The 23,305-nt window shown below is 54.2% G+C and overlaps 1 protein-coding gene across 4 annotated transcripts in view; it reads left to right on the top strand.

Moving 5' to 3' along the window:
• Positions 1-1,784: 1,784 nt before the first annotated feature.
• Positions 1,785-23,305, top strand: part of ESRRB (estrogen related receptor beta) — a 38,249-nt gene continuing 16,728 nt past the window's right edge. For 3 of the 4 annotated variants that reach the window (XM_075531404.1, XM_075531405.1, XM_075531407.1), the window contains exons 1-2: positions 1,785-2,191; positions 14,678-14,794. In XM_075531404.1, coding sequence (XP_075387519.1) covers positions 1,795-2,191; positions 14,678-14,794 — 514 coding nt within the window. In that variant the 5' untranslated portion in view covers positions 1,785-1,794. The remainder of the gene's footprint in view (positions 2,192-14,677; positions 14,795-23,305) is intronic. The other variant, XM_075531406.1, reaches the window with a different exon arrangement.

Below are 23,305 nucleotides of genomic sequence, written 5' to 3'. Positions count from 1 at the left end.
GGGAGGAGGTCCAGCAGTACCCTGTCTCTGCACCACTAGCTCAGACTCAGGCTCCCAGGCCCCCAAGGGGCTGAGGGAGTTCTCCTAGGCTCCCTGGAGAATGTTGGCTTTTCCTGTGGATACACCAAGACTCTGCTGGCTTGAGGGGAAGAGGCAGCAGTGTGGTACTCAGGCTCCGGAGAGAGCCCCAGCCAGAGTCCTGAATGGGCTCAGAGGGGGCCCCTCAAGAGGGAGGGGGCCCTCTGCCAATGCAAGGCCATCTTGAGGTGGTGCTTGTAGGGGAGGTGTCTCAGATGACAAGGGGACATTCAGTTCAGAGCAGGGGAGATTTGGGGGCCGGGCCTCCGTTCAAACAGGACATTCCAGTAGACGATAACCCTAGAGGCAGTAGGAGCCTCAGATTCCAGATTCTCTTATCTTTGATCCCAGAACACCCTGCTCTAGCCCAGAGTCCATGCTCAGTAAGTGATTTTGCTAAATAAATGTTGGACTTGGTGGACTGTGGGGGAAGAGGGGTTCATAGATGAGGGGGCTTCAAAAAGCTATGGACAAATAGAATCAAAAGGTAATGGGATTTCCACTCCCCCAAATGCTTGGAAGCCTCCCTTGTATGTTGAGTTGGCCCCAAGGTACTCCTCTTGGATCATTAGAGAGAAGGGGGAAAATGGGAACAATTTTCTGGTTAACCCACTGTCTTTAAATCGATGATCCCGACTCACAGTGAGCCTATATTGGGTTTCAGAGACTGTGAATCTCCAGCGGAAGAGCTGGTGGGTAGTGACCAGCCCTTTCCTCACAAAATTCACTAAAAGTACACAAAACATTGCAAGTAAAAAACCCACTGCCGTCAAGTGGACGCCCATTCATCATGACCCTGAAGAGCAGTGTGGAACTGTCCCTGTGTGTTTCTGAGACTATCTGTTACGGCCCCATCTCTCTCCCAAACTGCAAACACTTTGCTACCTCTGAGCGGGGGTTGGGGGGAAGGCTCTGTGGGCTCCGACCCCTGGAAGGCCCTGGAAGGCCCTGGAAGGCCCTGGAACACAGAGACCCTCCCAAGCATTCATCAGCGTTCCATGAATGGGCTGTACTCCCTGGGGGTTGCAAGGGGTAGCCTACTTCCTAGGCTGCTAACCAAAGGATTGGAGCTTTGAGTTTACCCAGAGGCATCTTAGAAGGGCAGGCCTGGCAATCTGATTTTGATAAGCGCCTGGTGAAAAAAGCCCGGGAGCTTGGGACACGTGGAGTCAGGATCCACTCAAACCCAGTTGCGACTCTATAGGGCTGAGTAGAACGGCCCCTTTCAGGTTTCTGAGACTCTCAGTCTTTCTGGAGGAAGCAGACAGCCGCCTCTGTCTCTGTAGGAGCAGCTGATAGGTTCAAACCACCAACCTTGCAGCCAAGCGCTTTAACAATTTCCCTACCAGAGCTCCTTCTCTGCAAGAAGGTTGGCCCCAGTATTTTGACTGAATAGAGTTCCGGTCTTGTGGTGAGTGTGGGGTGCCATTCTCGGGGGTGGGGGCGCCTTTCTGAAATTTATAGAAAAGCCCGGGATTTCTTTCATGATTCAGAAGGTTCTAACGCCAGGAACGCGTTGGCGGGGCTTTGCTTTTTTTTCTTTCTCTCTTTCTTGGAACCTTCTCCTTTTATCATTTTATCTTCAAGGTCTTAACCTGGAGCCCCGCCCAGCCGCCAGGCCCCGCCCCTCGGTGTGGCGTCCAAAGCCACACTCCTGGAGCCCGCCCTCCGCAGAACTGACTCCCCCGTCCCTGTGTCCACAGGCTGCTGAACAGAATGTCCGCTGACGACCGGCACCTGGGCTCCAGCTGCGGCTCCTTCATCAAGACGGAGCCGTCCAGCCCGTCCTCGGGCATCGATGCCCTCAGCCACCACAGCCCCAGCGGCTCGTCCGACGCCAGCGGCGGCTTTGGCATGGCCCTGGGCGCCCACGCCAGCGGCCTGGACTCGCCGCCCATGTTTGCGGGCGCCGGCCTGGGGGGCACCCAGTGCCGCAAGAGCTACGAGGACTGTGCGGGCGGCATCATGGAAGATTCGGCTATCAAGTGCGAGTACATGCTCAACGCCATCCCCAAGCGCCTGTGCCTCGTGTGCGGGGACATCGCCTCCGGCTACCACTACGGTGTGGCCTCCTGCGAGGCCTGCAAGGCTTTCTTCAAGAGGACCATCCAAGGTGAGTGGCGGGCGCGGGAGCCTGGGCGCAGGAGGCGGTGGGCGGGGCCTCGCCGAACCTTCTGACCTGGAGCCCAGGTGGGTTCCCATAGCTGTCAGGTCTGGGCCCGTGGGGGCCAAGCTTCTCAGGTGCCTCCATTTGCTCCAGCTCTCCTGGGGGTTCTCTGCCTGCGTGGGGTCCGGACAGGCATCATCAATGCGAGCCTGTTGTCGGACCCCGCACTGGTGCACCTCACCCTGCCCGCCTACCGCGAGAAACCCACCCAATGCCTCCGCACACGTGCGCCGCTCACTGCCGACAGCATCCCTTCAAAAGCCTTGAGAAAGAATCTCCCCCTTCACCTGGCGATTTCCAGATCCGTGGAAACCTCGAGGGCCCTTGGTCTTAAAAAAAAAGTAAAAACGGAAAAAAACCTTTAAATTATGCAAGTAGAACTGGGGTGTCTTCTCACTGGAAGAGCCAGGCAGACAGGATGGTAAAGGGGACATCCCTGGAGCACCCAGGCCCGGCCTGGCCAGGGTTCTAGGCCTTTCCAGTGCGTTTGCAGTTATAAACCGAGTCACAATTTGATGGGAAGGTGGTTGGCTGCTCTTTCCGTGGGTGCCAGACCATGTCCCTCCTAGAGCTGTCCTGAAGTTCAGTAGGCAATGTGCTGGGCGGGGACTCGCTGGGAGTGGTGTCAGAGCATGGTTGAGCCCACAGCTGGGCACAGAGGCAGCCATGAGGCTAGATCCCCGCTGCCTGGCTAGCGGGAGCAGAGTCTGTGCCTCATTCACTCAGCCAAGGGTCTGCTGAGAGCCGGGCATCGTCCAGGTGTTCGGAATCCACTGGGAGCAAGCGCACAGCCAGGAGATGCTGCTCAGGCAATTCTCCCTCCACTAACCCCAAGCTGATTACAACTCAGGGAGCCTGGTCCCGCTCGCTGCCCAATCCGCAGGCTCAGGGCTCTGGCTGACTGCCCGGGGAGTAACTCCTTTCTCTTATGGGCCCCCCACCCCAATCCCAATCGGAAAGAAGTAGGTGTGCGTCCCTGGGATGATTCCCAATTTATTCATTCAGCAGCTACTTCCTGGTTTAAATTTTTTCAGTTTATCAACCTGTTGATGAAACTAATTTGAGGGCCGAGCTTAGGATGGGACAAGTTCCCAATTCTGCATTTTGAGATGGTGTGCTACAAAGTGGTTAATTACCTGGGCTCTTGGGAGAGCCGAGTGACCTTGGGCCTGCTGCCTCACTTTCTTCCTCTAAAGTGAAATGAGGTGGCCTCGAGGACTACATGAATGGGGCGTATCCAGCCCGGAGCCGCAGGCCTGGCACCCTGTAAGAGCCACATCATTGCCGGCTACTTTTGTCATCATTTTTCCCACTCAAGACACACAAATCTGGGAAAACAGCCGTGAGGCAGTTTGCTGTGTTTTCCAGAGCAAGCGTTTGTAAATGACATCTTTTAAACGGCACAGTATCGTGGCCTATTTTGACCCAACATGATTTAGATGGTTTGAGCTCTTTAGTTATATGTATTAATTCTTTTTTTTAAAAACAAACCCTTAAGTCAAAATAAACATGAGGTGAAATGAAAAGTGCAGGAATCAACAGCCTAAAGCAAGTTTTCCAATAAAAGCCAAGCTTTTGGTTCCCGGTACTCTCCCCGGGAGAAGCCACACACGGTGTGTGTCAGCAAATATTGACTGAACCTGCTTTGGCATGTTAACAAGTTCAAGGTTAACAGTTCAAAGCCACCGGCCACTCCATAGGGGAAAGATAGGCTTTGGACTCCCATAAAGAGTTGAGCCTCTGAAGCTCATTCCCTAGCGTCGCTCTGAGTCGAATCGACTCGGAGGTTGTGAGTTTGGAGTTGGAGCCCCCAGGGCCTAAAAGGGAGTTGATTTTTCAAGAGTGGATAACTGTGCAGGAGACTGAATTCTGGGGCGACGGGCCTGCTGCTGTCCCTGCCCTCTCCACGTGCTCTCCTCGCCGGGTCCTGCAGGACTCGCGGGTCACCATGACTAACGCACCCAGCTGGGAACTGAAAGGTTGACAGTTCAAGAGAGTCCCCACCTGGCTCTCTGTTCCCAGAAGGATCTCAGCCTGGAAAACCCTGTAGGGAAGTTGTGTCCACGGGGTCCCCCTGGGTTGGGAATGTTTCGTAGTCTACGGTGGTCTTAAAAGGGCTGGTAGTTTTCAGGCTCACATTTCCTGAACAGCAGCTGAGGTTACTTAGAAACCCGGCTGCACCCGAGGCAGAGGCCCAGGTGTTGGGCATGTTCTGAAGCAGTAAGGAGCCCCACGAAGGATTTTCGTGAGTAATCTTGGTGATCGGCTGCCATGAACGGGATAAGGATCTCTTCACAGAAGTCGAAAGGCAAATGGCAGCAACTGTCAGCGCACCTGATGCCGGCCCTGCCCTTTTTCACAGGAAGGGTCCGTGCCTCTAACCCCAAAGAGGTTGGTATCCAAGCAGGGAAAGGGGGGTGTGTGGGGGGCTCTGGTCCTAGTCATCACCCCCTGCTTGTCTTGCTGCTTTAGCACGTGATTAAAAACAAACAAACAAACCCCTTAAGTTCAAGAAGGAGCAAGAACAAAACCGAAGAGGAACTTTTAGGACCAGATAGTTGTAGAGAAATAGGAAAAGCAATAAGCAAACCAAACCAAATCGGCTGCTGTGCCCATCATGGGCCTGGCCCAGAGTGACCCGTTTACTGTCCCTGCGCCCAGGAGGATTGGTGGGCCGCGCCTGTTCCCAACCCCAGCCAGCCTGCAGGACACAACTTCCCCATAGAGTTGTTTATAGGCTGGATATTTCTGGGAACAGAGAGCAAGGTGGGGGGGGGCGGGGCTCTTGAACTGCCAACCTTTCATTTCCCAGCTGGGTGCTGTAGCCATGGTGCCACGGGGCCTCCTGCAACAGGATCCAGCGAGGAGTGCACGTGGAGGCAAGCGCAGTACCAGGCCCCGAGCTCCAGGGTGCAGTCTCCTACACAGCTACTCCACCCGCCAAAGAGACCAAGCTCTTTTTGAAAAAAATCCCCTAACAATGCCTTGGCCCCAGGGCCTTGAGGCTTGGAATGTTTCGATCCCTAAAAAGTGCAAGGCCTTGAGACAGGCAAAGCTCTGAAAATCACGCCAGCCGCACACGACACCACACCGCCTCGCTCCTGCCCCTGTTTCTGCCCACGCAGTTCAGGGCTCCCACCAGTGCGGGAGAGGAGCCCACCCAGGTGGCACAGAGGTTAAGCTGGTGACTGCTAACCGAAAGGGTGGTGCTTCAAACCCACCCAGTGATACCAGGGGAGAAAAGACCCAGTTAACGGGAATTATGCAGGAAGCAGGGTGTTCCTGGCGGGAAAGCACTCTTCTCTGCAGGCCCTGGCGACCGGCCGCTGGTCTGCAGCAGGCGCTGGCACCATCCGGTGTTGTCAGTTAACTTTCAGTTATGTTGCAGTAGCACCTGCTGCTGGCATGTCTGTGGCTCTGCAGCTGCCAGGTGAGGGCTTAGTTCCACGTTGACCTTTCTCTGCACCAGGAGCCCTGGTGGCAGTGGATCAGCAGCTCCAAGCCACCAGATGCTCCGAGGCAGAAAGACGAGGCTCTGTCTGAGCTCATCTTGGGAACTCACGGGGGTCCTTCTACCCTGTCCTGGGTTACTGTGAATTGGAATGGACTCATGGCAGTGGGTGTCCTCCCCCCACCCCACCACCACTGCAGCATTGACCAAGATGCTACCCCACTGTCCTTGAGGTGCCCTGTGAAGGTCTGTTCCCATTGGGTCAGTTCTCCTGCCCCAATTGCCAGAGTGAGGGGCCATACTCTCTCAGAATAGATGAGCTCAAGAGAGAAGCGACAAAGGCACCTTCCTGCAGGGGCAGAACGGTTCCCTACCCAGGGAGAGAGCCCGCCACCCAATTAAACGGCGAGCCTATCACAGGGAAAAATGTTCACCCAAAAAGAATGGGTCTCCCTGGGGACATAGCAAAAGAAGGGCTGACCTGGGCCAGGGTTTCCTCCTTAGGATAGGTAGTCTTAGCCAGATCATCATGAAACTTTACATCAACCTGATTAAGATCTTTCTGGGCAGAAGAATTACAAACCCCAGCCCCAAGGAAACCCACTGCCATCCAGTTGATGCTGGCTCACAGCAACCCTGCTCAGACTGCTCCCGTGGGTTTCTGGGACTGCATCTTGATGGAAGCAGAAAGTCTCCCCTTTCTCCAGTGGGGCGGCTGGTTGTTTCAAACTGCTGACCTTGGGGTCAGCAGCCCAAGGCGTAACCTGGGCATGTGGTAGACCCAATAAAGGATGAGAACCAAAGCCAAAGATGATGCGGGGGCTCTCTCAGAAGTTAGGGAAGACCTGCTGGGGCCAGCTGAGCCACAGGAAATTCCGTAAAGATGGTGGGAGCAGTGGGATGGGGGTGGGGGGGCCAGCATTCCAGGCCCAGACACGTGCTTCAGGGCCACAGAGAGACCCAGGGTGACTGAGCGGTGAGGTCGTTAGTGCTTCGGGTCCACAGTGACAGTTGCAAGTGGGGTGAAAGCCATGGGAAGCAAACGTCTCTGCGCGCCACCCTAGACACCCTGTGCTCCAGCATGGGGCCAACTCTGCAGGTCTTTGGGCCGCCCCTCAGGCAGCTCTGGGGTCTCTGACTCCAGATGAGTAGCGGCAGGCCTAGCACCTGCTTCCCCTGGGGTGCAGATGCAGACTTGATGGAAGCTTCCTACAAGGGCTGGGGGATGGCTGCTGGGTTACCGCTGCCTTGGGCCATCTCCAGGCCTTTCTCACCGAGAACAGGGGTCCCAGTAGACCCTGGCTTCCCTGCAGAGACAAAACCCTGAGCTCCCACCACCAGACTACCGACCTTGGGCAGGGACTTTGCTGCTCTCTGGCCTCAGTCTCATCTCTGCACAAAGAGCCATTTCAACCTACAGGGCTGAAAGGGAGGAAAGAGTCCCATGCTCAGTGCAAGGGGGAGTCCCTTCAGGACACAGCCAGAGCGTGTCTTGGGAGACTCAGAGCCCAGCATGGGCAGGAGGGACACAGAAGCGTGTGCTGAAGGTGAACCTGCTTGGCATAAAGAAGAGCTTCACCAGGGCCCTGGGAGCATGGCAAATGGGCACCTGCCCCTGGGTAGAGGGAGGGCTGGACAAGCCGCCAGAGGTTGGGGGGTTGGGGGAGGGGCAAGGAGGGCTTCAGAGCTCAGGAGAGGATAGAGGCTTTTTTGAAAGTAAACTGTTTCATTGGCTAGTGGTGTCACCTTGAGCAGGTTGTTGGGTGTGTCTCTGGGCCATAATTTCCTTATCAATCGCTCTTGTCTCAATGTTATTGCAAGAATTCAAGGAGGCAGCCAGTGTACAGTGTTTACCTCAGTGTTTACAGCTGTTTATCCCTGGCAGCAGAAAGCCATGGAGGGTTTTGAGCAGAGAATTAATCAGCTCTCTCTCTGAGCAGTGGCCGTTGCTAGGTGCCCTTGAGTGGACAGGTACTGGCTGTGATCTCGTGTGACAGAACCGTCCTGCAGGGTTTTCTTGGCTGTGATCTTCATAGCTGGTGCTGGCCAAGAAGATTGACTGTACCACGGGCTGACTGGCAGAAGGAACCATTCAGCCTCGGGAGAAGTCCAGCCAGCATGCTCCGTAGAAGGGAGCAGGGCGAGATCTGGTGTCATGCACTTGGCCCGTGATGAGGAGAGACAAGTAAGTCCCTGGAGGAGCTCATGCTTCGTCAAATAGAAGCTCTGCAAAAACAAAGGCGATGACGACCCTCAATGAGCTGGGTTGGCACAGTGGCTGCCCCAGGAGGTCCCCACAGAGGAACGACTGGGAGGGTGGCGCGGGGCCAGGCGGGGTTCCGTTCCAACAATGAGATGAAGATGGAGTTCAGAGGAGTTTAAGGTCACCAGTAGGGGTGACGGGGACTAATAGTGAAGCAAACCAATTGAGTGTATGGTTAAAGGTGTCCAAACCAGGACGGTGTTAACCAGTGACAACCAAAACACCTAGTGGACTAGATTCTAACTCGCAGTGACCCCAGGCGTGTGCAAAAGCAGAGCTGTGCTGCACTCCCAGGGTTTTCAAGGACTGGTTTTTTGAAAGTAGATGACCAGGCCTTCTAAGGTACCTCTACGCGGCCTTGAACCAGCGACCTTGCAGTTCACAGTCAAGTTCAGTAACCCTCTGTACATTGATCAGAGCATCCAGGGCAGTGATGGAAGGCCTAAAGAGTAAGCTTAGGCTTCAGAAACGTGTGACAGTGGCTCCAGGACTAAAAGGGCCTGGTGCTTGGCTTGTGGACACCAGAGGAGAAGACTCAGAACTCTAGCTTAGGCTGATGGAAAGATGGAGAGGCCGTCAAGACAGTGGGGTGGCCAGTGGCCTTTGTTGAATCTGGTTGAGGATCAGTCCAGGCTGAGAAAGTGGGAAGAGGCCCAGGGGTGCTGCCCAGCAGACAAGTGGCTCTCAGGGTGTGATGGATGGGCAGTGAGTTTTCTTGCTGTGGGCCGAAGCTGAATGTTTGATCAACCAGCAGCTGGCAGCAAGTGGGAAAGGGGACAGCAGACAAAGGTTCAGTTTGTGTCCTCAGGAGTGACCCACAGGAGAGCCGAACCAGGTAACTGTCAGCCCAGTCGTTTCCCACCAGCAGCTTCAAAGGGTGGCCATTCAGCTCATGTGCTCCAGCAACCTTACTGCAGGGACCAGTTTCCAGCACTCCTGAGCCCACACCTTCCCCGAGAGCTGTGTATTCAGGCTCAGCAGCCCCAGCCCCTGAGCCCCAGGATAACCCAAATCAGAGCAGGTGGGAGGCAGGGAGCTTAATGCTGTAAAGTTCAGAACAGGTGGGCCACCGCAAGCCTGCCACCCAGAGCAGACAGCCTTGTTTCCTCTGGCTGGCTGGCCGGCCGGCAGCCCTGTCGGAGGTCAAAGCGGAGTAGCCTCAATGCACCTGAGTTCACGTGCTGTCAGCTGGATGAGAGGAGCGTGGTCCGTACCCAGCCTACAGATGAGGAAACACTCAGGCACAAGGAGACTTGCCCAGAGTGGAGTCTGCTTGTCCATATGGTAGACACTTCGGGGTTAGAACCCAGAATTTGTGTTAGCCTTAACCATGCCCCTGACCTGTGAGAGGCCACCCCACATCAGCCACACCTCAGCTGGAGAGAGAGAGAGAGAGAGAGAGAGAGAGAGAACATGAGTGTGTTCCACACATGCCCCATTCATTCCCTGCTCCTGAGCTCTCCTGGCCTGCCCTCGGGAGCCCACAGGAATTCTGATGAATTAATCTCATCACTTTATCAAGGAGGCACTTAGAGAAATTACAAGACAAGGCCACCAGCCTGGCCTAGCTGGCAGCCAGCCGCGGGAGCCATAAAACAAATGGAAAGGGACAAAAAGATAAATAAAATTAAATCTCTCTCTCTCTCTCTCTCTCTCTCTCTCTCTCTCTCACCCACCCAAAGGGTCAGGCACATAGCCGGAGCTCTTGCTGTTAGCACTAGTTCCTTAGAGCAACAGAGTTCAAACCACAGACCTGATTGACCCTACAAAGCCGTGACTCTTTCCCCCTTCCCCGGGATGACTGACTCTTTCCCCCTTCCCCGGGATGACTGACTCTTTCCCCCTTCCCCGGGATGACTGGTGGTCAGCACAGGACACGGGAAGTTCCCACTGTGCAAATAGCATCCTAGGCTGCCTGAGTGGCAGTCGCCTGGGATCATGGGCCAGCGCCATAGCTACCTCTCCAGCCTCTTGAGCCAGACTGCCAGGGTGCGTTTGTCCCTGCTCTGCGGCAACCCTGTCACCACCCCACTGTTGTCACCTGAAAACTGGAGTGGAGTATAGTTACAGCCAACCTTGATGGGAAAACGAAATCGTCTATGTGTGTAACTGCTTTATGGTCAGCTCTCAGCCTTAGTTCTCTGTGCTTGAAGCTCCTGTTGTCGTTGCTATTGTTAGCTGCTTGATCAAGCTGATCCGGACTCCTGGCGCCCCCATGTGGGAGCTTCAAGGGGCCTCATGACCTTAGGGAAGTAGATTGCCTGACTGTCTCATCTCTGAGTGGGTTCGAACTGCGAACCTCTTGATAACTAGCCAAGTGCTGAATTCTTTGCATCATCCTTTCTCAGGGACTTGCCTCTCCTGACAACATGGCCAAAGTCCACGAGATGAGCCATTCTTGCTTCTAAGGAGCATTCTGGCTGTACTTTTCCCATCTCTGGGCAGTTTATGTGTGGTACTTTCACCCTTCTCTGCCAGCCCCTAGAACACAGAACATCAGTTCTTCCATCTTCCTTCTTCTGTGTCCCCTTCCACACACCGGGGTGGGGGCGGGGTGGTGGTGGCACATCACGGCTCAGGTCTAGCACACTTCTGCCCTCAAAGTGCACTGTTTTCTTTACCACTCTACAGAGGCCACTGGCAGCAGATTGGCGGGCGCAGTGCGAGACATCATTTGGTTTATTGACGATGCTTCTTTGGGTGTTGATTGTGGACCCAAAGACAATGACATCTCAACAACTTCTGTCTGCTATTTGTCGTGGTGTTGCGAATGGGTCGGTTGTGGGAGTTTTTATTTTCTTTCTGTTGAGGTGTAATCCACACCAGGCTTACTGTCTTTCATCTTCCTTAGTGGTAAGAGCTTCAAGTGGTCTTCATTTTTAAACAAGCAGGGTTGTATAGACTAGATTGTGTGTGTGTGTGTGTGTGTGTGTGTTTGCCCTTGCTTTTCCTCTAGCCCTGATGCATGTTCTTCATAGTTCAAAACCCCAACTGCATGGCCATCAAAATGCTGCCGATGTTGACGGCCACCCTATAGGACAGAGTGGCACTGCCCAGCGGGTTTCCGAAACAACATTTTCACAGCAGTAGAAAGCCTCATTTCTATCTCCCAAGGAGAAGCTAGCGGTTTCAAACTGCCAACCTGGTTGGCGATCCAATTTGTAACTCACGACACCTCCAGGGCGCTTTCTCCAATTACTTGTTCAGCATACAGATCGGTAAGGATTGTGAAAGGATAAAGCCCCGACACGTCTATGCTGATTCTAAACCTCACAATATCCTCTGGATTTGTTGGTGCCAACTGCCTCCTCTGCGTATGAGTACCGATTCCATACATCTACAGTGAAGTGCTTGGGGGTTCTCATTCTTGGCTATGTTTCCTAGAATTTGGGGTGAGGCGAAGCAGTGGAATGCCTCTGAATAGTCAACATGGGACAGGGATCTCGGCTTTTAGCCAGGGTCCTTATGGACATCAGGACACTTTACCTTCACTCCATGTTCTCTTCTGAACTTGACCTGGTCTCTGCCATCTCCCTGTCAATGTACTGCTGCAACTGTTGCTCAGTTAACCTTCAGCAAAATCTCACTTGTGTGATATTAATGATTTTAAATAATAATAATATCTTTAAGCCATTAGATGACCGTTCTCTGGAAGGGGCACAAATGGGGATTTCCCCCACTCGGATGGCCAGGTACCTGTCTTCCATATTTCTTGGCATATTTCTTACCATCCGTTTGGTAAAGCATTTCGATTGGTATCCTGTCAATTCTGAAACCTTGTTTCCCGGCAGTGCCAGCAGTGCATCTGGGCCCCTCCTTCAGTCCCAGTGGTCCTTCATCATGTGCTGCCTACTGAACTGGTTGAACGTTAGCCAGTTCATTTTGGTGCTGTGACCCTGTACTCCTCCGGCTTCTTTGGATGATTCCTACACTTGTTTTGTTCAGTGTTGAATCCTTCAGTCGTGTAGTTCAAGCGGGCTCGACGTCTTCTCTCCGCTCTTCCAGCCTGAGAAATGCCACGCGTGTTCGTCACGCCTTTGGATTTTCTAACTCCAGGGCTTTGTTGCACATTTCTTTATGGTATTTGTCTTCTCAAATCACCCTTTGAAATCTTCTGTACATCGTCTCTTCTCTTTGCTTTGGTTACTGTGTGTGTGTGTGTTCAAGAGCAAGCCCGACTCCTCTAGACCAGGGGTCCTCAACTACGGCCCGCGGGCCACATGCGGCCTGCTGAGGACGTTTATCTGGCCCACTGGGTGTTTTGCCACTGCTGTCCGTTCTGCTTAGCAGCCCACTCAATGGTCTGAGGGACAGTGAACTGGACCCCCATTTAAAAAGTTTGAGGACCCCTGCTCTAGACTTTCACATGTTGATCAATCAACCAGAGGCTACTACGTGACTAAGTCAACTCCGACCCATTGCGGCCTTGTGTGTCAGGGTGGACCTGTCTTCCGAAGTGCCTGTGGGGATGGGTTCAAACTGGGATGGGTTTTAGGGACCAGAGGAGAAAACACTGTGCAGGTATACCTGTTTCCCAGCATTGGATGTCAATTCCTCCTCTGAACTCACGGGTTCCCCTCCGCCCGGAGCCAGCCCCCAGGGCAGGGCTGCTGCTCCCGTGGCATGTGTTCTTCCATGCCCAGCCGAGGGGGGTGCCCTGGGATCGCCTCTTAGGATAGCCCAGGATCAAGGAGAGTTGACAGATGGCAGTAGACTTAACCACAGGCAGCCTCATGACTGTACCCAGACCCTACTGTGTGCCATCTGCTTGAGACACAGATGTACCCGTGGAGGTGGAGGAGACCCCCTAGGGACAAGACAGTAGGGAAGCCAGTGGGTGGGCTGCTCAGCCACCACCCATCTAGGGGGCTTTCGGGTGGGCCAGTCCAGGGCATGGGGGCAGCACAATGAACTTCCTCTCAGCCTCGGGGGAGCCTGGAAGCCTGGGCCTTCCAGGAATCGATAATTATGCAGAGTGCCAGAGAAAAGGAGCCAGGTAGAGCCCTTTCAGCCAAGATAAGGACTCGGGTGGGGGAGGGAGTGTTGAGGTCTTTTGTTAAAAGCTGTTGGTGACAATGCACATAAGAAAGCATGCCCCTCTATGATGCTCACCCTCCCCACACAACTGCTGAACTCAAAGTGGGTGAACAAGTAAATGTGGTGAAGAAAGCTGATGATGCCCGGCTATCAAAAGAGATAGTGTCTGGGGTCTTAAAGGCTTGAAGGTGAACAAGGGGCCATCTAGCTCAGAAGCAATAAAGCCACATGGAAGAAGCACACCAGCCGGTGCGATCACGAGGTGCCAAAGGGACCAGGTATAAGGCATCATGCACAAAAGATATATGTATATATGTGTGTATGTGTATATGTGTGTGTGTGTGTGTGTGTGTGTGTGTATATATACACACACACACCATAGTGAATGAAGGAGGAAGTGCAGAGTGGAGACCCAGGGCCCATTTGTCGGCCTCTGGAGATCCCCCCCATTGAGGGGTTTAGGAGAGGAGATGGGTCAGTCAGGGTGCGATATAGTACCGATGAAGAACACAGCTTTCCCCCAGATCCTGGATGCTTCCTCCCCCCAACTACCATGGTCCAAATTCTACCTTGCAGGACTGGATAGGGCAGAGGTTGTACACTGGTGCATATGGGAGCTTGAGGCACAGGGAATCCAGGGTGGATGATACCTTCAGGACCAGGGGTATGAGGGGCGATGCTGGGAGAGTGGAGGGTGAGTGGATTGGAAAAGGGGAACTGATTACAAGGATCCACATGTGACCTCCTTCCTGGGAGATGGATGGCAGAGAAGTGGGTGAAGGGAGACTCTGGATAGGGCAAGATATGACAAAATAACAATCTATAAATTATCAAGGGCTCATGAGGGAGGGGTGGAGCGGGGAGGGAGGGGAAAAAAAGAGGACCTGATGCAAAGGGCTTAAGTGGAGAGCAAATGCTTTGAAAATGATTAGGGCAAAGAATGTATGGATGTGCTTTATACAATTGATGTATGTATATGTATGGATTGTGATAAGAGTTGTATGAGCCCCTAATAAAATGTAAAAAAAAAAGAAAAAAAGAGAAAGCATGTCCTGGGCCCTCAGTGTGCCCTCTAGTGCCTTGGATGTAATCCTGGAGCCTCGACTCCATTCTCAGTCCCTTTCCTGCCTCGAGCACATACCCAAGGAACTCCTGCCCTCTGCGGGCTATATCTTTGTTCTCCGTTACAGCCCATTCAGATAATCCTTAAAAGAAGACCAGGGGCCTCTAATTTTACCATGCTTACGTGAGCATTGAAAGGATTTTTGCAAAAGCTTGCATGAGCCAGACTGACCTAAGGGATGGCTAGACCAAGGGGCCTCCAAGTGGACTTTGATCCATGGCGGCCCCATCCGTGGCAGAGGGAGCTGCTCAGTCTGCTCCTGGGACCCAGTGCCAGCGCTGTGGGTGACTGTTCTCTGCAGAGTGTCTCCAAGTGGCCACTGGCCCACCTAGACCTGTAGAAGAAGGGAATCTGAACCATTTGGTTGGGGCCCTCTGGGAGTGTATGTAGAGAGTGAGTGAGAGCGAGCAAGCAATCGAACAGCTCAGAGCATTTTCTTTGCAGCAGGGGAGCTGGCGATGGGGCTGCAGACCCACCCATTGGCTCCCCATCCTCCTCAGAGCCAGGCCAGCCGGAGTCGGGCCACCCTGACAACACTGTCTGTGTGTCTGGTTGCAGGAAACATCGAGTACAGCTGCCCTGCCACCAACGAATGCGAGATCACCAAACGGAGGCGCAAGTCCTGCCAGGCCTGCCGCTTCATGAAATGCCTCAAAGTGGGGATGCTGAAGGAAGGTAAGAGGCCCACAGGCTTTGGGAAGGGGCTGGGGGCACACCTGGGTGAGGAGGCACCCTCATGACAGAACACCCAGCAGAGTGTGGACCTGCTCCCAGGAAGTGGCTCCTTGGATCAATGACCCTGGAGACCACCGATGGGCATCCAGGTTAGGATGCTACCCCAGGTGGCTCCCTTCCCGCTTCCCTAGCCCTGCTGTCAGGGTCTGTTGGGGCTGATGGCTCCACACCACTCTCCTCCAGGCTAGGCATAGGCTGGAGAAGGCAGGCCTGGGAAGTTCCTCATTGGATCTGTGGGGAAGTAGCCTGGGGACTCCTGACTACAGGTAGAACCCAGAAAGTTGGCTTGCTGTGTTGGGGAAGCCCCACTCCATTTTGAGGTTCTGCCTCCCTTCTACTTCCAGCCAGCCTTAGGGTTCAGTGAAAAGAAAGACATTAAGGCCCAGAAAGGCTAAAACCTGTGGAGCGCTGCCTCTGTCCCCGCGGGTGGTGCCCTGTCTCCCTCTTGCCAGTTTCCTGGTTCCCTCCCTCTCTCTCCCCTTTTCCATCTTTCCACCTCCTGTCCTCCTCTTAAGCTGTGCCCTTCAATATGGTGGCTGAGATGTGGCCGGGAAAGGGACTTACTTGGCACTTGAAAGGTGGTTCATCTGGAGCCCTGGTGGCACTGTGGCTTAGGCGCTGGGCTGCTAACCACCAGGTCCGTGGTTCAAACCCAGCAGCCGTTCTGGACGCCCTGTGGGGGGGGGGGGTTGTTATGAGATGACTGTCACATTCGCTTTACCTCCTAGAACGAGGCCACTAGAAAACTTATCGTCATGCCCATCTGGCTCACGTCCTGGGGCAACCTTGCCCAGGTCTCTGTCCTCAGTACCCCTGATCCAGGCTTGTGGTGCCACTGGGAGGTGGGGAGCGTGTGGGTATATAGACCTCCTCTCGGCTTTTCAGAAGAGCCCCAGGATTGCTCTGTAGATCGCTTCATGCTTCTGGGCCTTGGGATCCTTCCAGAGACGAGTCAGGCCGGAAAAGAGGTGCGTGGGGAGGATTCCAAGGGCAAGGCTTGGTACGGAGCTCAGAGCCGCCCCTGATTCTGGGAGGCTGGGGTGTGAGGACCGTGGCTCAGGCTTGGGCTCATGGTTTCTTGTTGGCAGTGTCTGAAGGAGTCTTCCTTGGCCAGCAATATGCCCTGAATGCTAAAACCAGGAAACCAAGCTCACAGCCCTCGAGTCAATGCCAATTCAGAGCAGCCCCACAGGACCCAGTCCAACTGCTCCCATGAGTTTCCGAGCCTGTGAAGCTCTGCAGGAGCTGAAAACCGCCCTATCTCCCACGGAGCTGCTGGTGCCTTTGAATTGCTGACTTCTCAGGTGGCCGTCCGTGGTCACCACTGTGCCACCAGGGCACCAAGTTGAGCAAAGTGAGGCCAGGCGTGTTGGGGAGAGGTGATACTCCTTCCCTCCCTCAGTCCCCGCTGGCTTGGCAGAGCCCAGAGTTCTCCACAGCTCCGGGCCCGACGCCCCCCCTGTAGAAGGCCCACGAGCCCAGGAGCAGGGCCAGGAGGAGCGGTATGCAGGGAGCAGAGTGGACAGAGGGGCCACCTCCCGGAACTGAGCCTTTTGCCACCCTGTCTAGAAAGGGTCTTTGTGGGGGGCCTACCAAGGAGTCCTAATCAAAACTACCAGCCCTTCCATAGGAGAAAGACAGGCTCTCTGCTCCCCGGAGAATTACGCTCATAGAAACCCATAGGGGCGTTTCTACCCTGCCCGATACGGACACTGAGTTGGAGCTGGCTTGATGACTGTGCAGTGGGGACTACCTTGTGTCAGGAGGGAGGACCGTAGGGGTGCCCACCGAAGGGGGGTGGGCGTGACCCAGGAGGCACTGAGTCAGGGAGGGAGGTTGAGCCAAGCGGACAGTGGATGGGCAGTGGTGGATCAGTCATCCAGCCTGGTCACCTGTGGGAGCAGTGAGCTCGTGCTGTGTCCTAGATGATGGTGGGGGCTGCCTTGAGTGAGAGCGGGCAGGCTGAACCCCAGGTGCACCTTGCATACCCCACCACCATCCCCCCATCCCCCGCCCCGCATCTTCCTCTGGGACCAGAGGGCTTGAGGAAGCAGGGAGGCCTGGCACTTGGGTGGAAGCCTGGAGGTGGCTGGTGCTAAGGTGCACTTGCTAATGCTCTGGTGACACCCCGGGCCCTCCTCCAGAAGGCTCTGCAGGGACCCAGCCTGGAGGAGGACTGGCAGCCACTGGCATAGCCCTCCCCGCCACTATCGTTCTGGCAGCCCGAAATCCAAAGGGGGAAGGTGACAAAGCTCTAGTGAGCACAAAGCGGAGCCCCTCTATCTCTCGTCTGTTTCCCCTGCAGTCCAGCGAGATACTGGGATCTGAAGCTCCACAGGGACTGCCCCCTCCCCCCAGAAGGCACGAGCCTCATTTAGGAGCCTGGGTCCCTGCCAGGATGGGACTCTTGGCAGCTGCTGTGGCTCCTGCTTTTGTTTGGGTGTCCCCTCCCCTCTTTAGCTTGGGGGGTCCCAGGCCCCTGGGACCAGCTTGGGCTCCCTGCCGCCTCCTCATGGGCAGGCCCTGACTTCTCTCTGAAAGGAGAACCTCTCCTCCCTCTTCACCAGCCTTCACCATTGCCTCCCTCTTCCCCCCACCTCACTTCACTGAGCCCCTCCAGGGTGCCTCCTTTCCTCTCCTCTCCAGACCGTGTTCCTAATTTTCCCTCTTAAGGTAGATAGTCAGAGGGCCTACCTTATGATTTGGGGAGCCGAGCAATGTCCAAGGGAAGAGGTGAGCCTCTTGGAACTGGCCCTGTCCCTGGAGACGCTCTCCATCCTGCCACGGAAGCTTCCGCGATGTTCCATATGGAAGCTTCCAGCACCGCTCCCTGCACTGCCCTTGGACATTCAAGTAGGCTGTGCGGTGTCGGCAGTGTCTAGCCTACAAAAGCCTGTATTTCCATCTGGTGGAACTGTGTGCACGCTCTGGACTTGGTTAGGAGTCGGGGCTCTGCGCTCTGTTCCTGGCTCTTAGATGGTCTTGTAATGTGAACTCTTCATTCACACGTGAGCTCCTTGTGCAAAAGCAGGGGTGCTGCTGATACCTAGGCAACATCACCAGGTCAAGGGGTGGGGACCATGTGTGCTGGATCCATTCAACGAAGCCCCTGAGAAATTGCTCCACGGCACCAGCCTCCTGGGGCATTCCAGTGGCACTAGATTCAAAGATCGTCTTTCTTTTTTTTTTAATTGGGGGCTCTTACAGCTCTTATCACAATCCATTTTGTCAAACACATCTGAACATATGTCATCATTATCTCTTTCAAAACATTTTCTTTCTACTTGAACCCCTGGCATCAGCTCCTCTTCTCCCCCTCCCCCATGCCCCCTTGATAATTTACAAATTCTTTATTTTGTCTTACACCGACTGCTGTCTCATTTCACCCATTTTTCTGCTGTCTGTCCCCCTAGGATGGGGACCATACATCAATTCTTGTGACCGGTTCCCCCTTACCTTTCTAGTATCGCTGCTCCCCTTATTGGTTCTGAGGGGCTTATCTATCCCGGGTTCCCTGTGTTTTGAGCTCTTTTGTGAGTGAGAGAGTGAGTGGTGAGAGAGTGAGTGAGTGAGAGTGAGTGAGAGTGAGTGAGTCAGTGAGTGAGAGAGTGAGTCAGTGAGGGCAGCGAGTGAGTGAGTCAGGGAGTGAGAGAGTGAGAGTGATTGTGAGTGAGTGAGAGTGAGTGAGAGCCAGTGAGTGAGAGAGTGAGAGTGAGTGAGTCAGTGAGTTAGTCAGTGAGTCAGTGAGTGAGAGTGAGAGAGTGAGAGAATGAGTGAGTGAGAGTGAGTGAGAGAGTGAGAGTGAGTCAGAGAGTGAGTCAGTGAATGAGTGAGAGAGTGAGTGAGTGAGTGAGAGTGAGAGAGTGAGAGAGTGAGTGAGTGAGAGTGAGAGAGTGAGAGCAAGTGAGAGAGTGAGAGTGAGTGAGTGAGAGAGAGAGTGAGAGCAAGTGAGTCGTGTTTTGAGCTCTTATCTGTACCAGTGTACATGTTCTGGTCTAGCCAGATTTGTAAGATAGAATTGGGGTCATGGTAGTGGGGGAGGGGAACATTAAAGAACTAGAGCAGTGGTTCTCAACCTTCCTAGTGCTGTGACCCTTTATGTTGTGGTGACCACCCCCCCAACCGTAAAGTTGTTTTTGTTGCTACTTCATAACTGTAATTTTGCTACTGTTACGAATTGGGTGACCCCAGTAAAAGGGTCGTTTGACTCCCCCCACCCCCCAAGGGGTCGTGACCCACAGGTTGAGAACCGCTGAACTCTAGTGGAAGGTTGTGTATTTCATTAATGCTATCCTGCACCCTGACTGGTTCTCTTCCTTGTGGCCATTCTGACAGGGGGTGTCCCATGGACTGCTGATGGACTTTGGGTCTCCACTCTGCCTTCCCCCTCATTCCCATTGATATGCTTTGTGTTTGTGTGTTTTGTTTTGGGCTGCCTGTGTGTTGAGAGGTGGTGCATGGGGCTGGCCAGTGAGCATCTGAGAGGGGAGTGTCCCTCGTGGGCTGGCCCATCAAGAGGCTGCTCTGGGAAGATGGTGGGGAAGTGCGCCCCAGGGAGGGGGCTCACAGCCAGGCTGAGTTTGAACTTAAGAACCTGACATGTCACCTGCTGCCTTTCCCTGAGGGAGTCTAGCAGCTCTCCCCAGTCCACCTGTCCCCGCACACCTCACCTGCCCCCCAGCCCATGCGGAGCACCCTGTCCTCAAGCCACTGGCTGCCCTCCCCCTCCCCCTCCCCCTCAGCTCCTCCCTCCCTTCCCCCCCCAGTGTTTTCTACAAGATATTCAATCGCAGTGAAAGCTGGGCTGACGTCCGTGCAATACGCTCTCACTCCCGCTTTGTGCTTGTTGGGCAGACTGAGGCTCCTCCGGGGATCTGGGTAATTGGGTTAGTGGCCAGCTCATGTCAGGAAATTAAAAGCACGCCCCGATCAGGTTTGCACTGCGTGGGATTTAATGGCTTCGTCTTTATAGCGTTCTCGGCCTCCAGCCCGCACCAGACACTCCTTCGGCGGCTTTGTGCCTTACTGTGCTCACTTTTCCTTTTCCAACCTCCATGCGTGTTCGGAAAGAAACCGCTCTGTAGCCTGCAGCGGAGGAGGACAGCTTCTGAACCCCACGCGAGAACTCGGATGTCTTGTCTGTGTCCCCTGGGTGCCCCACCCTTCACGCATGCACACGCACGTGGGGGCTGAATCTCCCACAACCCTCCCTGCTCCTTGATCAGATGGGAGATTCCTTATTACCCACATCTGCACCCACAAACCTCCCTGCTCACTCAGCTGTCTGTCTTTGCTCACGGCGCCTCTTCTGCTCGTGCTGCAAGTGTCTTCTGGTTTTGACTGGCTTCTTCCTCCCTGTCACGGACTCTTTCAATGACAGACATTACGGATGTTCATTGATTTTTTTGTATAGTTTCTGCTTCCGTGCCTGGTTAAAAACCCTGTTTTCCTACCTTGTTACTGTTCCTATGTTTTCCTACAGCTTATTAAGAAAAGTAAAAATCAAAACCACAGCCCAGCTCATCTTCCCTGAGCCGTTTCTGACTCAAAGTGGCTCAGTCTGTGTTCCCAAGGCTACTCCGTACAGAGGCGGCCGACCCAGCTTTCTCCTGCAGGCTGGCACTTTGGGTTGGCAACCTTGGCATTTAACTCCGTGCACTACCAGGGCTGCCTTACCTATTTAGGTCCTGAATCACCCTGGGGTTCCTTTTTGAGTGTGATAAATTGATCATCCAGTCCTTCCATCCTGAGCACACCCTTGTCACTGTCCTGCTTTTTAAGACACCCCGAAGCCCCAGAGCCATCAAACCTGGGATTCCTCTGCCGTCAGCTGAGCTGCTGAACAGTAAATATTCCAGTTCACCTGCCCTCCTTCCTGCACCTGTCCCATCCTGTTCACCTGTGTGCTGCTCACTGCTCGGCCGTGCCTCTTCCTCGCCAAGGCAAAGCCGTCCTCCTCTCCGTCCTTTGCAATTTGCAGTGACCTGGGCCTGAGGGGGACCCAGCCGTCTTCTTCACCTAGGCTCTCTTCCAGACCCACGATGAGAGATACGACTCTTGATTTTAACCTTCCAGCTTCTTCCCTGACTGTTAGTGCTTGTGTCTAACCAATGACATCTCCACGTGGGTTCCTATGAAGTGTCACAAGTGAAGAGTCTAGAGAGGGACTCTAGATTTGTACCACCCCTCCCCTTGGCCACTGCCCATGTCCCCGTCTTAGGCATGGCACGTCACCCGTTGCTCAAGCAGATGCCCAGTGTCTAAAATATATTTCAGCTCCTCCCGCTACTGGTGGTTTTGACTCGACTGATCCAGAACCTCTATGGGGTGGCTCCCGGGCAGCAGGGTGGCACTATGCTTGGGGGTAGCACTCAGGAACCTGCAGATCAAGGTTCAGATCTATGATGTTTCCTGTAGCGATCTTTCTGAGCCTCTGCTTGCAGGAGGGGGCATGGGCAGTAAGTGTGTGCCCCTTGCCTGGCACTATCATGGGGGTCAGAGGAGACAGGAGCATGAGACAGCTTTGTAGATGGGACTGTGGTACTCATGTAGGCCTACTTCTGTCAGCAACCCCCCCCCCCGCCCCTGCACAGTGGATTCCCGGGGAGGGCAGGGGCTTCTGGGTAGGGGGGTGAAGATCAGCTTGGCCATGACCACCATACATTGTGATGGTGAGCGGGCAGCAGCTCTGCAGAAGTGGCGGGAGAAGGGCGTGCTCAGGACTGTACCCCACCCCTGCCCAGTGTGACCCTTTCCTGGGAGAGAATGAGCCAGGGCAGCTCTGAGACAGGCTGGTCCAGGTGGAGACCAGGCATCGAAAGGCCTTAGCCGGTTATTTATAGCACCTGGGTACAAAAGGAAGAAATTACACCCTGCCCACACGGCTATTTTTACTTCCGAAAGCCTGGGACCCGGTCCAACTTAGGGGGGGGTGGGGGGATGAGAAGGAAGGAGGGAATTGAGGGGAAGCGGGAATTATTTTACTTCCATTAAGAAAAAAAAAGCCAGAAGCCTGATCTTATCAAGTCAGCCAGTGGACATCTGAGCCCAGCCACGTTTGCAGGTGGCTCTGCTGTCCTGCAGGGTGGGCTACAGAGGTCAGCCGGGGAAGCGTGGGCTGGAGAGATGTGGGGCCTGCTCCTCAGCTCCCAAGAAGTTTCTGCTCCATGGTGGCCCTGAGGCATCTCTGCTATTTTTGGTCGGGTCTCTGGGGATTGTACAGGTCCCAAGTGTGGGACAAAGTGCTCAGGACTTAGAGAATTATAGATGGAGGCTCAGATCCTTCCGCCAACTTTTCCTGGCTGTGACACTGAGCAAGTTGCCTGACCTTTCTGACCCTCTGTTGCTATCACACGAGAGTGATGATAATTATATTTATGTCCTGCTGCAGTAGCCTCGGTAGCATCTGAGTTGCACACTGGCCTATTAACCTCCAGGATGGCAGTTCAAGACCACCAAATACTCCACAGGAGAAAGATGAGGCTTTCTAGTCCCGTAAAGATTTATAGGCTCAGAAAGGCACGTGAGTCGCTCTCCTCTGTTTTTTAGGGTCACTGTGAGTCAGAATTGACTTGGCACCAGTGAGTTTGGCTTTGTGGGTTTTATAAACCATGAAATTGGGTGTTTGAATCTACCCAGAGGTACCTGGGGAGAAAGGCCTGGCAATCTGCTTCCGAAGGGTCCAACCTGAAAATCCCATGGGAGATTCTGCTCTGCCCATGTGAGATCACCTCGAATTAGAACGACGGCGACTGGTTGTAGACGACGTACGTGTCATTTCCAGACAGGCTCTGGGCAGGCTCATCCCACTGGTGGCAAGGGAGTCCCCTTTCCCCCGAGTCCCATGGAGATCAGCATTGATGGGGCGCATCACAGGAGCACCATTCAGCTTGGCTTCCCAGGTGCACGGGCCCCTGCAGGTGTGCAAAGGGGCCCTGGCTCAGGGCTCCTCTGTCACTTGGAGAGAGCCCCATAGAAAGCCTTCAGAGGCAGACTGCTGCATCTTGTGGAGCGGTTGGTGGGTTGGAATCTCCTGTCTCCGGTTAGCAGCCCAGTGCAGAACCAGTATGCCACCTGGGCACATTGGGCTGCTATCTGCAAGGTCGGCAGTTTAAAACCCCCAGCTGCTCCTCGGGAGAAAGATGAGGCTTCTATTCTCACAAAGAGTTACAGTCTTGGAAGCCCACATTTCTACCCTGTCCTATAGGATCTCTAGAAGTCTGCATCCCTTCGATGGCAATGCCTTTGTTTTGGGGTTGGCTCTCGTGAATGCCTGGCAATGGCATGCGTTTCTGTGGCGGGTTTCCCAATCCTTCTTGGCAAGTCCTTTCCTGGGTCTAGAGCAGCCGTTTTCAACCTGTGGGTCGCGACCCCTTTGGGGGGGGGGGCGGTTTGAACAAATGTCACAGTATAGTTACATATTGTTTTGTGATTAATCACTATGCTTTAATT

This window comes from Tenrec ecaudatus, chromosome 14, assembly GCF_050624435.1.
Source record: "Tenrec ecaudatus isolate mTenEca1 chromosome 14, mTenEca1.hap1, whole genome shotgun sequence".
In the NCBI taxonomy this organism is placed as follows: domain Eukaryota; kingdom Metazoa; phylum Chordata; class Mammalia; order Afrosoricida; family Tenrecidae; genus Tenrec; species Tenrec ecaudatus.
This window is presented reverse-complemented; position numbering and strand designations above follow the sequence as displayed.